Source organism: Siniperca chuatsi, linkage group LG9, assembly GCF_020085105.1.
Source record: "Siniperca chuatsi isolate FFG_IHB_CAS linkage group LG9, ASM2008510v1, whole genome shotgun sequence".
Classification (NCBI taxonomy): Eukaryota; Metazoa; Chordata; class Actinopteri; order Centrarchiformes; family Sinipercidae; genus Siniperca; species Siniperca chuatsi.
Genome location: NC_058050.1, coordinates 4155419 through 4168577, shown reverse-complemented (window position 1 = coordinate 4168577; position 13159 = coordinate 4155419). Strand labels below are relative to the sequence as shown.

General features: G+C 41.1%; 1 protein-coding gene across 2 annotated transcripts; it reads right to left on the bottom strand.

Annotated features, from left to right (window-relative positions):
• Positions 1 to 3549: 3549 nt before the first annotated feature.
• Positions 3550 to 11950, bottom strand: LOC122882298 (cortexin-3). 2 transcript variants are annotated; one of them, XM_044209544.1, is made up of 3 exons: positions 11821 to 11950; positions 11304 to 11685; positions 3550 to 5593 (listed from the first exon to the last, which is right to left on the bottom strand). In XM_044209544.1, the coding sequence occupies exon 3, from the start codon at positions 5514 to 5516 to the stop codon at positions 5265 to 5267; it is 252 nt and encodes an 83-aa protein (XP_044065479.1). In that variant the 5' UTR covers positions 5517 to 5593; positions 11304 to 11685; positions 11821 to 11950; the 3' UTR covers positions 3550 to 5264. The 2 variants fall into 2 exon arrangements, with proteins under 2 accessions (XP_044065479.1, XP_044065480.1); XM_044209545.1 differs by lacking the exons at positions 11304 to 11685; positions 11821 to 11950 and adding an exon at positions 11013 to 11222.
• Between the last annotated feature and the right edge of the window lie 1209 nt (positions 11951 to 13159).

Genomic DNA, 13159 nt, shown 5'->3' with positions numbered 1-13159 from the left:
GAACAACTGTCTTCCTCTGATGTCCTTTGAGAACTAAAGCAGATTGTGGCTGACATCAATCTGACAGGCCAGCTCCAGACTTTCAACAAGACGTAGGAGACGGGATGACATCGCCCCTGTTTTATCCTCCTCCACAGGCTGTCTGTACTTTTCGGAAGTGATCTAAAAAAATTTAAAAGCACTTCATGGCCTGGGTCCTTGCTATGTTATAGAGCTTTGAAGGATGTATGAGCACTCATATAGCCTGAGATCACCTGGCAGGGGCCCTCAGGCTGTCCCAGAGAGACCAGGAGTGACAGCAGCTCATCTGTCAGGGCCCCAAGGCTCAGAACGACCTGCCTGAGGAGAACAGCTAGTAGAATCACCTCTTAAAATGCAGCTGTACCTGATTTTAGTAAATTTCTTCCTTGTTTTGTTTTTATAGGAGGGATTAAAAAATACCCACTTATACAATACAATAGACTTTGAACAAATACTTTCATTGTGAGGCTTACACTGCTTTTCTTGAGGCTGTGTCAGAAGGTGTTAGTTCATCTCTGGTCATTTCTATTTTTAGCCATGCTAGCAGCATGGCTATAGGGATGGCAGCGTCAATCTGTCGGTCCCCATTGAAATATCTCAAAAACTACAGGATGGATTGCTATGACATTTTGACATTCATGATCCCCAGAGGATAAAACCTACTGACTTTGGTGATCCCCTGTCTTTTCCTCTAGCATGAGGTGGACATTAGTGGTTTTGAGTGAAATGTTATAACAACTATTGGACGAATTGCCATGAAATTCATGATGAATTGTAATCACGTTGCTGATCCCTCAACTGTCCACATAGCACCATCCGGTTTCACAAAGATAGTCTTTGACTACGGCTCAGATCTAACTCACAGTCAGACTTCAGATAGTCGTCTTAATTCATTCATTGCACCAAGCTCTTGAGTATTATGCCATGAATTCTGGGTAAATTAAAACTTTTTTCAAATTAAAAAACATTGGCTGACCGAGCAACCGCATCTAAACGCTCAGCCCCGTTCACTCCGAGGCAGAAAATGTTTGCCTTCTGGAAGATTCAGTGGTTATAAAGACATTTTATTGGGAAAATTCAGCAGAGTGTAACAACACAAAAAAACTTCCAGTAGCATAAATTCTCAGTGCAGTGCAGACCTGCAGCAGAGCTGAGCTGCTGTGGTTTCTTAATGTGGCAGGGCTCAGTGCTTCTGCTAACTCGTCAGTCAGGCTCAGGATAGTTTCTTTGGGCAAATAAAAACGAATGATGATGTCCTCACTGCTGTATATTTCAGGTTAATGCTGTCTCTTAAAGACTCTTTCCCTTCTCGCTCCATAACATCGATGACAAACTACTAATTATGTGGGTGCAGGTGTCACTGATTGTTACCATGGAAACAATGGTCAGCAGGTGTCACTGACTGTTACAATGGAAACATGGCTCTTAGTTCAGAGTTAGCCCAGTATTCATGTTTTCTTCCAGGTGAAGCGCCGATTAAAATAAATTTCTAGCCAAAAGAAGGACATGACAGTAATGTTACATAACCTGCCAGCACACACAATATATGTACCTTGTGTTTAGAGTGCATGGAGAAATTAAAACTCACCTGGAAGAAAACATGAATGCACGAATTTTAGTCCTATTCAGAACATGGGGTAGTGATGCACTTAAGCCTCTTATGGCCGAAATGAGGATTACAACAACACAAAAATTATCCAGACATTTTACACCTGCCAAAATGTGTTTTTTCGCCTGTTTTCACAGATGAAAGAAAAGAAAAAAGTTACCTAGAAAGATTATCCTGGCAAAACCTTTTTTTTTTCACCTGTTCTTAAGCCATGAGAACAGGAGAGAAAACTATTTAGATCAGACTTAGAAAATGGATCACCAGAATTTTTTTCCCCCTCACTTGCCTCTCAGGGCTTCCGTAATATGTGAACGCAAAGACGCAAAGCAGTCCAATATTTCTCTGAAAGCTGCAGACCTGACGCATTTTTGAAAAATGCTGATCATCTTTTCTTTGGTGCCAATGTTCCCTGAAGCCTCACGCAATTTGTCAGTGAAATAGGTGAAAGACTATTGTCAGTGTCACCGGCTCTTGGGAATAAGAGGAACTGCTGCAAAATCAATTATACAATATCAGTAGTTCCTCCCTTATGTCCTCTTGCACAGCTTCACATTCACAGGGGAACAGTCCCATCCGACCTGTTCAGAGACCATTAAATTAACTGGAGGCTGAATAGTGAAATGGGGCATTTGGAGAAGGAATAAATTCAGCATTTGCGTCGGAGCGTGCACAGCAGAGAATGAAAATAATTCAATTATCAGTGGCTTTCTTTAATATGAGTCATGTTGCATAAAGCATGACTGTGATATTGATCCATAATGGTTAATGTTCCCCACTGCCGCTCCCACTTGCTGTGTAAGGGCGTGTTTAGATTGGATTATAATCTTTGTTTGGCATGAGCTAATGAGATTTCAGAAACAGAAAATTAAGGCTTTCATTCCAAAATGATTTGTTTCTATTTTGGGTATCGCTCTAAATGATCAGAATTTCAAACAAGCAAAGGTTTTAGGAGGACTAATAACTTTTAAGGTGTTTAACTTTAATGTCAGAATCATTCTTGCGTGTAGGTGTCATTCTTTTCAAATGATGTATCTAATCACTCCTCAGATGTGTTTCCTACATCCCAGATTGTGTGCTTGTGTAACAAACTGGCTTCCTTCTCCTGCCAGCATGCATTGTGCAAAAGCAGGTTTCTGTATTGATACATGTTTAGTTCTGCTTTCATATTGCAGCCGTTATCAGCCGAGGATGGCATCCACACCACTATTTTGACTTTTAGAAATGAGCAAACAGTGAAAAGGTTTCAGTAAAGACGTAGGTTGTCTCTTACATAACAATCCAAAAAGCGCAGACTGCACATTTCTCCTCTGTGGGATCAGTTCAGTTGGATTTAAAATTCTGATCCGCTTCAGCTCCCGGCCCTCCCTAAAAAAAAAAAAAAAAAAAAAAACCTGTGGATGTGTGATATCAGCAGAATTATTAAGCAACACACAACAGATGCACATATTCACCCGCAAACAAAATTCATAGGTCGATCTATACACGGCTTCAATGTGAGAAATGATGCAGGTTTTTCAGGAGGGTGTGCAGCAGATGATTGCATATCAGCATGTTCAGTGTTGGTGTCAGAGAGAAGATTGCTATTCTGCATGCCATTCTGGAGGGTCTCGTCTCAAAGAGCAGCCTGGGCCTGGAGCCTGGAGAATAGTGTGTGTGTGTGTGTGTGTGTGTGTGTGTAGCCAGACAGTGTCTGGGTTCACAGAAAACCAATTGAGACACCTGCCGGCTACCACTGCCAGCCACTGATAAAATGGGGAAAAGAATGTATCGGGCCTCCGGCACATATGGCCGCCTTGAAAAGGGCAGGGTGGCTTGAAAGAACGGTTTTCTCATCCATTTTTTTGTTTGTCCTTAACACCTGCCACTTTTACCGCCCGGTGAATGAACCTAATGAAATAAAACACATTAAAAGGCAGTTGTGCACTCTGATCATTTTTATTACAAAAAGAACAGCAGCTCCAGGCGAAAAACAGATCGAAATAAAAGGCTCCAGTACAGACAGGAAATAGCTGCTTGAGCAACTGACCCACAGCTACAACATCAGGATTAAAGCACTTCACCATTTATCATGCACGGAGAGGATACTCTGCGAGAAATACATGCGGAAAAAAACCCAAAAACACATCACCTCAGCACAACATCTGCAATAGGTAGGAAAAGGCCACAGCAGATCACAAGAACATCACATGTCGTCGAAAGGGTCAGAGATTACTTCCTGTCCCGACAGGACCAAGAGCAGGGATAGTTTTTTTTTCTTTTAAGCGGGTTGTATGACATCTCCGTGAAGTGCAAAGACACAGTTGCATCAGTGACTGGCTGATTTCCAGTGTCTCCGCTACCTACGATACTGTAAACAATCTACACTATAAGGCGCACAGTTGAAAAATTGCCCAACGAAAGAGCCACAACATCAGTTCGTAAAGGGTTTGATGTGAAAATGCATCGTCATCTTCATCATCAACACTGCAGATCTGGCATACCAACTGTCAATATACCAACTGCAGGCAGTAAAAAGCTGTTTAAGTTTCTTTAAATGGGCACTACACCAAAAAAAAAACTACATTTAAAGACAAAAATATGAACCCATTTTCTTTCATTTTCCTAAAACATCAATCTAACCTTTTTTTTTTCAAATTAGGCACACGGTACAGCACAGTTAACGTTTTTTTCTTCAATATCTCTTTTGGTTGTTGACATCTAAAGACGACGCTGAGTGCCCCTCCAAGAATGAAAGGACAAATTTTTATCGCACACACAGAACAGTTATAGCGACTCACTGCTGGCATCTATCTGTCCACATCTTTCCAAAGCATTAAAGGGAGAACTTTTCCACTACAATTTCCTTCTTTGTGACTATTTAACCTGCTATTTTACCTCGATACCAGTCTTACCTAACTGTCTAGAAAGTAACGACCAGATCAGAACATCTTACAAAGACATAAGGCATTAAACTCCTCTTCACCTGAACCATATCAGTCATACAAAGTCTTTTGGACCTCTCGTGGCTGTCCACAAATTAAGACAAAATACGCTAAAAACAAAAGACCTCAACAACCTTAACTATTTACTCTGCAAAATATTTTTTCACTAACTATTTTAAACACTGATTGTCTACATTATCAATAAAAACCTAAGGACGTAAACATGATAAGATGTAAACACTGTTATTATCCAACTGGCTTGGATATCAAAAAATATTCCACCCTGTGTGAGAAATGTGAGAAAAGTCTTCCACACATGAGATGGAGGAGGACCGAGGTAGTCCACAAGAGAACTGATGGCAGGGAAAGGGAGTTATGGGTAACCGTAACTGGCTCTGGTGCATCACTTGGACTGAGGGTCATGGTAGTTTGTGGTTTGATCAATAATCTTATAGCATAATTCTGGTTGTCTTGTTATAGTTGAGAATTTTCTGATTTGGCAGGGAGAAGCTGTTGAACTCTGGTTAGTGCTCATTTCGCCGACAATCTGCCTTCAAATTTTTTTTCCACCTGAACTTTCAGAAGATTTTCTGAAAGCTGTTGTTTTCCTGGTGAATCAGCAGTCATATGTTCTTAGGGCCAAAGTGCTCTTTAAGCATCAAATAAGTCTTTTATTTATTTTGTTTTTCCAATTTGTGCACCCTCGGGGCTCCTCAGACGATGCGGTAATCGAACGTGTCCTTCTCTGTGTGGTCTGTCCAGTTGGATGAGGGCATGCTGCGGTATGGGTCCAGCAGGATGCGGAAACAACGCACGATGAGCAGGGCCAGGAAGATGAAGAGCAGCAGCACGAAGACAAATGCTGCCTTCTGCTCCAGCGTCAGGTAGGAAGGCACATGATGGCCGCCGCCCGACGAGGACAGCGTGCTGCTGAAGAGGCCCTCAGCCATCCTGGGCACATCCATGCTTGATCGTCTCGGCTCCAGCTCTTTGTCGGTTGCTTAAAGATTTTGGAGGGGAAGATGGGCTCAGTGGATAAGACCTGTGAGAGAATCCAGACAAATGGATTAAACTGGAGATCGTGCCCTCTGTGGTTGGACAGATGAAACAGCAAACCAATATATCAACTCAGTGTAATTGTAGAAACAGAAAAATTCTCAAATCTCAAGGCTTTAAACAGATGAGAGGAACAAAATAAGTTTATTTTTGGCACTCCAGGCGTAAAGCCTGTTCTGTGAGTAAAAAAGGCCCAAGGGAATCATTTGGCCTTGAATGTCTGCAGCTCAGGGGGTTTGAATTTGTACTTTATTGGAAGAAACACTAGATGTGTCACTGGCTTCATTAGCCTGCGGTTCTGAAATGTTCAACCGTATCTCTAATTAATTATCTTCATATGAAATCAATCTGAAATCGCAATTTATATTCAGTGGCACCATTTAGTTTTAAACATTGTCATGCATGAGAAGAAATTACTTTCTCCTCTAAGACAAGGTTACATGAATGAAGCATGCACACAAACAGGTTAATGAAGGCAGGATTACCAACTGGGCAACTGTCGGAGGGCCAAGTGGTTTGTGCCAATGTAACTGAAAATTTGTTTAGGAATACACATCACTAAATGTTCAGTATCAACTGATGGGATGAGTGCCTTAACGTGGGTCCTGCTTTATTACCTAATCTTGAGGCTCTGTCTTGTAGCAAGAAAGAAATCTAGTTTGTGCTTACATGGTGCAGATTCCTATACTACTAAATTCATTTGTGTTTAAAGGATAAGCCTAGTGATATTCTATATTTGTCTTATTGTCAACAAATCCCATTAAAAGACTGAATGAATTTCTCATACTAACAAGTATTGTCTGTGTATCCAGAGCCTGATATATCTTATTCCACTGTGCCATAGAGCTCCATTGTTGCCAAAAAAAAACTATTAAAAACACATCAGTGAGCCACACTGTTGCACTGGGTGACATGTTCCTTCATTACCATGAACACACACACTGCAGTTTATTTTGACTCATACACCGTCCTGCTGCCACAAATACTCACTAGAGCACCAAATGTGTATTAATCCACTGCTGAAAATAGTCCCAACCAAAACTACATTGCCCGGCTGTTTTAGGAAATTACTGAGCATTTTTGAAAAATAATACGATATATTTGTGAGACATTTTTAAAAATGTACATCGTCAGTAGGAACCAGTGAGCTAGGTGCTGGAAGTGGGAAAGATGGACTAACACAGTATTGGTTTTAGTTTTTAATGGGATTCGTTGACAGTAAGAAAAATATACAACAACACCAGTCTTACACAACGCCCATAGAGTCGGGGAAATGGGAGGTTAACAGGGGCCCAGCAGCTCATTTCTGCACTGGGGACCCCTGGCAGGTTACTCCGGCCCAAAATAGTCTTTTACTAGTACGAGTTTGCTACTTGTCACAAAGGTCAATAGGCAGAAAAAAAAAATCACCTTTAATTCCAACAAATTGGGTTCAACTCTCAGATCATTTCATGCATAATATGTCAAACTTAATTTGATTGGTTAAGGTTTAGTTAGTTAGATTAAGTTCTGATTAGATTACAGAAGGCCAGGCGACTATTGTGTAACTGATTAATATGTGAATGCAGAATACAATATGAACAGAGTTAATACAGTATTTTAATGTCTAGGCTCCGACCTCATTACTCCTGCAATGACACAAGCTCAGCACGACAGAGATTGGAGAGTGACAGTGACATTACTCCCAGAGCATAGACCCTACCCTTGCCCAGGTTTACTCATTAGCATTGGACACAATCTTGTCATGAAAACAAACCCACAATGTGACTTTTCTTCATAAAAATTTGCTAAAATGGAGTTTGAACAGGAGGAGCAGCTTGCAGCTTTCTGCTTGGATCATTTGTTCTGGCAAAAAGAGGCCCAATACGTTGAATTTGGAGAAGACCGTTGGCTTGTCTGTTCTACAAACAGAGCTGGAGGTAAATTCATCGATCCAAAAACAGCCAGAAGGACTCTTCATCATTTTATGTCTCTCACTGAGTGATTGCTGCAAACCGCTTTTAGAATTTATTTTTTTTTACAGTGCAGGAGCACTAAAGACAAAAATGTTTATTTAAACCTCAGATATGCAAAATCGCTCAGACATGTTAGGTTGCTTTTTTCAAGTATTTTTTCTGTAGCTTTGGACAGAAATTCTATTTGTTCACCAAATTAATTGCTGAGTTCTGAGGACCATGTTACATCACTACAACAAAATCTGGAGACATGAGCAGTCAGATGCAATTATCTAAACCAGACTTTCCCATACTTTTTGGCTTGTGATAACTTCGAACGAAGTAACGACTTGTGACCCCGTCATCAGATGCATGTCTACTATTAATAGTGGCCAGTTCAGCCAAAGGAGTATATTTTTCTTCCTCGTGTCATTTGAATAGTTTCTAAAAGGCCTGAAACTAAATAATCATGTAATGTAAATAATCCTACAAATTAACAAGAAAAAAAGCAAAGATTAATGGAACATCTGAAAAACAGAACGTGGAGTTGCAGAAACATGTTTTTTTCTGCTTTCCTATCCTGTTCACCTTCTCACAACCCCTCAGATTTAACTTTTGTAGTGGTCCCGACCCACAGGTTGGGAACCACTTCTCTAAACCACATTCTCTGGATGTGAAGTTGAGGTACACGTACCTAAATGTCCTTTACAGTTGTCAGTTGTATTGACAAAATGTGAATGCACATAATTATGGTCAGTACAGTTGGTCAAAGTTGAACCAGAAAGTAGCTCTGTAATATTACAGTGCACATTACAACGGAGAACGGACATTTTACCATTCAACATTGTTTTTGCTTCCAAATGGAATAATTAGAATTTATTGACAACAACTGTGATTGGCTGACTTCTTGTGTTGCTTGTCCGAATGGACTCCACTGTAGCCACGCTGCTGCGTCACCAGATCTTAGTTTTGTTGGCAAGTAAAATTTTATAACCAAAAAGGAAATACCAAAATTAAGAAAATAAGAGCCAGCTTTAGTAGTGTGGCCCTGGCTTTTCTTGTACACTGAAAAACTTTGCTTAAAGGTGGGGTATGTGATTCTAATCCAATACACGTCTTTTTTTCAAATTCAGCAAATATCTCCTCACGGTTCGCTAGCTGTCCGTTGAGTGTGCGCGCTGAAAAAAAACCTCTGCTGTTTGTACACAGCTCTGGCTCTGTAAAGGGGAAACTAAGAAAGTGGCTGGGACCAAACCACCCAACACTATTCCAGCCATGATTTATGTGTCAGGTAACGCTAAACGACTCGCCCACTGACTTTCAGCTTACTTCCTAGTTTGCCAAGCTATGCTGCTGCTGTTGTGATGTTAGCTATAGTAGCGGGAGAGTTGTGAGTATCGCTGTCTGGAGCTGCTTTGCTGGCTGGGAAACCGTCTCATCCTCCCTGCATGTTAACTTCTCAGCAGCAACTGTAGGGACAGTTTGCTAACCCACAACCTAGCTAACGTTAGTTACATTACTTGCTGTGTCGTTGTTCGCGCTATATCGTGGTATTTTGTCATGGAATTGGATTTCTCCAGAATCGCATACCTCACCTTTAATTGGCTCCACCAATCATTTTCACATCAATTACATCAATACCGGAGTATCAATAGCATCTGAGAAATGTTGGCAAAACCCAAACTCCAAGCTTTTTCAGGTTGTGTCCTTCGGTGATGCTTCTGTAAGCATGAAGAGCCGTCACAGAGACGGACAATCACTTGGGAGGGGTGGTGGATGTTTTGAGACTGCTTGAAGGGACAAGACGGGCAAGAGAGCTGTCTCTTTCTGTCTTAAAAAAAAAGATCTCTGTAGGCAACTCTCAGGAGAGAGACAGAGCGAGAGAGCAGCCTTCAGCCCTGCCTGGCTGATCAGCAGCCTGCAATCCATCACACTTAAAACTCAAAAATGATATTTCACAGCAGTGATTCATTACCCTCGCTATGAAAAATGATAAGGAACAGGCTGTTTTTCTTTGTCCGCTGGTTTTCCATAAGCGTTTACTGTCAAATCATAATCTCGTCTTCTTGTCCTCCAAGGACACAGTGAGGTTACTGAGTATTAGCACTTTGGGCCAGAAACCACTCTACTATTTGTTAGCAGGTTATGTAATGCACTTCAAAGACTCCCAACATTTACATCAGCAGCAGCAATATGATTATGTGCTCAGAGTTTGGAGCTTTTCTTGTCAGTCTAACACAGAGATACACTAAACATTTAATCTTCTCATGACAACTTTAGAGAGAGATACACTTCCCATTTCAAAATGAGATCTCCACTGTTTGAAGATCCTCATATTATCTATCTATGTGTATCAGCAGTGACATTTCAGGAAAAAAAAAAATTATTTCTGTAGCCCTGAAATTATTTTGGTCCAACTGTACAGGATCGGCTGTGGCGAGGAGAGGAGCTGAAACAATGTCAGAGTAAAACTGACAATGAAGGGAGTGTGACAAGGACATTGAGCCAAATTTAGAAAAGAAGCCAATTATGTTGAAAAGTTTATATAACCTGCAGGGCTGTGTGTGTGTGTGTGTGTGTGTGTGTGTGTGACTAATGGAGAATTCATCAGAAGAGGTGAAATGAAATGGTATAGGGGATTTATTGGACTTTATTTTTCAGCATGTTGTCAATCATTTCACGATATAAAAGTATTATTAAATTACTCCAAAGATGACTATAATAATTCATTTTATAGCTAAAAGTGTTGTAGTATTGGTACACTGCAACACCTCAAGTGGCCATTCAACAAATATATATATAAAAATACATTTTACATTTGTACATATATTTGTTTTTATCTTCTTTTTATTTTTCACACTAAGTCTGTTAGACACAAGAGAATGCCACATTGCGTTTCACTACACATACTGTTTGTGTATGTGACGAATAGCCCAAACCTTTGAATCCTTATAAGCCAACACATGCATACTTCAGTACCAAGTGAAACTGAGCAAGAATTTGAAAATTGTAATATAAAAATATATTAAAAAAAATAGAAAATCATTATAGCCCAATATTAAAATTCTTAAATGATAACTCATAATTTTCTATTATCCTATAGGCCTATATAGACTTACATATTTTTATGTGAAGAAAAGCAAGCAAAAGAGGAAAAGCACTGTAAGCATTACAAAATTACTACTTGAGGCACAAATATGACGCCATTCTGGATTATTATATGTAAAAATATGCGTTTGATAAATGCATAAATGCAAAAGAGTGCTGATAAGAATATGAATCCTCATACTGACACAGTCTAATTCATTTTGCCTGATCCATCTAAACGCATGTAATCCAGCTGTGATCAAAGGTGGACACACCCGCAGCTTCAGCGCAGGAATGTTCAACAACAAGACAATGCGAAACGAAGAGCCGCCATTTAAATGAAAACCTACATATGTTCTGTCTGAAGCTGCAACCGCTGTTCACCTGTTTCTGGAAGCCGGCTGTCGCCTACACCGTCAGCTTTAGCGACAGTGTAATGAGCCGGTACATTGAGCCACAGCTGGACCCCTCACCGCACACGTGGATGCATCAAAACGTCCAAAGACAATCTTTTTTCCTGTCCGGTGCGTCTGGCTGCACCTTTCACACCTTCACAGCGCAAAATCAAACGATAAAATGAACACATTTGGAGAAACAAAGCCTCCAGTACGCAGGTGAATCTGGTCGTGAGCGCATCAGCTGCAGGTGAAAGTGACCGAGTCTGTAAACACTAACCTGTTGTTGTCAGGGGAGCTCGGGAACCTCCGTTAGCGGTGGCTCTCCATTCCGGTAGACGTTTTCTGTTTTCAGGCTCTTTTACCGAAGCAGCGACGAACAGACGCGTCCTTGTGGTCCGCAGGGCTCCTCACTTCATGACAGAAAAAGCCTCGCAGTGGTTGTTTCTCTGTCTTTGCTGACTGAGCCGGGCAGACCTCACCCTCTGATACTGCTTGTGTTCTTGTCTTCTCGTCCTGGCGCGCGGCTCATCCCCGCAGACACACACAGGCAGCGATGTAGTGGTACCCCGTCGCTACTGGCAACCTGTTGCCATAGCAATCCTCCAGGTAGGCTATATATTGTAAGCGGATGAGGGAAAGGTGTGGCCCTCATATGGTATCTGCAAATTGAGTTATAATCACAAATATGACACAAACAAAGAACACAAAACACACATTTAAAGAGAAGTCATTTAGAAAAAATGCTCGTTAAAGTGATTTCCTCAGGAGGAGGTCAAAGGTGAGTCTATAGTGACCTTTATGGTATTTTAAAATCTTGTAATTCCAATTTTGTTTTATATTTTATGAGGACGTCATGATGCTATCGGTATCCAGGAAAGACATGCACACCCAGTGGTGAATCAGTACAGACTTTGCTGCAGATGGACTTGCTCAGGCTGGATGGAGGCAGCCACAGTTTTGAGATTAAGGTGTGATGGGCATCTCAAGCAGAAAACACTTACGCCTTGTTTTTTTTTTTTTTGACACGCTTTAGAGTCTCTGCTGTCTCATCCTGACAGATGCAAATCCCCCTCAGAGCTCTGAGAGGACTTGACAGTCCACGAAGGGGTCAGAGAGTGACTGTGCAGAGCAGTTTGGGGAAATCTCAGGTTACATAATGTCCTCAGTCAACTGTCAGCTTTCAAATACTGAGCAGCGTCTCCACCTGGTGGAGGCCAGCGAGGACTGCAGGTGCTGAGACAGCTTTAGTAAATCAACTGATGCTCAATTTACCTGCATTTTCATCTGTAATGAGGTGTTTTTCTTCTTTTACACGGGTTATATACGTCAGAGGAATACATCATAGTATCCGAAGCTCAACTGCAGTAGAAGAGGATGTCTTTTTAAGGGTTCAACTTGAAATGAATAATCTCTTTATTTGCAAACAGCTCTTAATGCAAACTTAGAGTGCCTTAACGTTCAGAGTTCAGTCAGGAGTTAAACTCTTAAAGGAATAGTCAGACATTTTGGGAAATACGATTATTTGCTTTCTTGCTGAGAGTTTGATGAGAGTTTGATATTTCACATCAAATATGAAGCTTTAGCCAAGAGACGTTAGCTTAGTTTAGCACAAAGACTAGAAACACGGGGAAACAGCTAGCCTGGCTCTGTCCAAAGATAAGGGGGTTATGTGCTGGAGTATTTCTTGGCCGGGAGCAGTGACCTCCTGGAGTCTTGTAGTCACTGTGAGGTTGCCGGGCTGAGACTTTAGAGGTGCTGGTAGGGGAATGTTGTTACATGCGGACAGAGGCAGGCTATCTGTTTCCCAGTTTCCAGCTGGCTAACCGTCCAAGCTAACCCCTGCTGGCTGTAGCTTCACATTTAGTGTACAAACACTTAAATGTCTTTATGTCATGCATACATCAGCTTCATCTTGACATGAAATGTTTGAAGTATACCATTAGGGGATTCTGTTCCATTGTGGTTGCTACTGTAGTAAGCTACTCCAGAGGAGTGTTAACAGGACAGGTGCCAGTACAATGGAAACAGTCACCAATTTCCCACAAAACATAAAAGAGCTGCTTATTTTCTCTGCTGTTTTAGACCATTTCTATATAGGCGAGCATTTCTCAACTTTGTGCTCTAGACCCCATT

Bases quoted from the DNA above. Each gene is read 5' to 3' on its own strand.
- LOC122882298 (XM_044209544.1), bottom strand. From the start codon at position 5,516: ATGGATGTGCCCAGGATGGCTGAGGGCCTCTTCAGCAGCACGCTGTCC.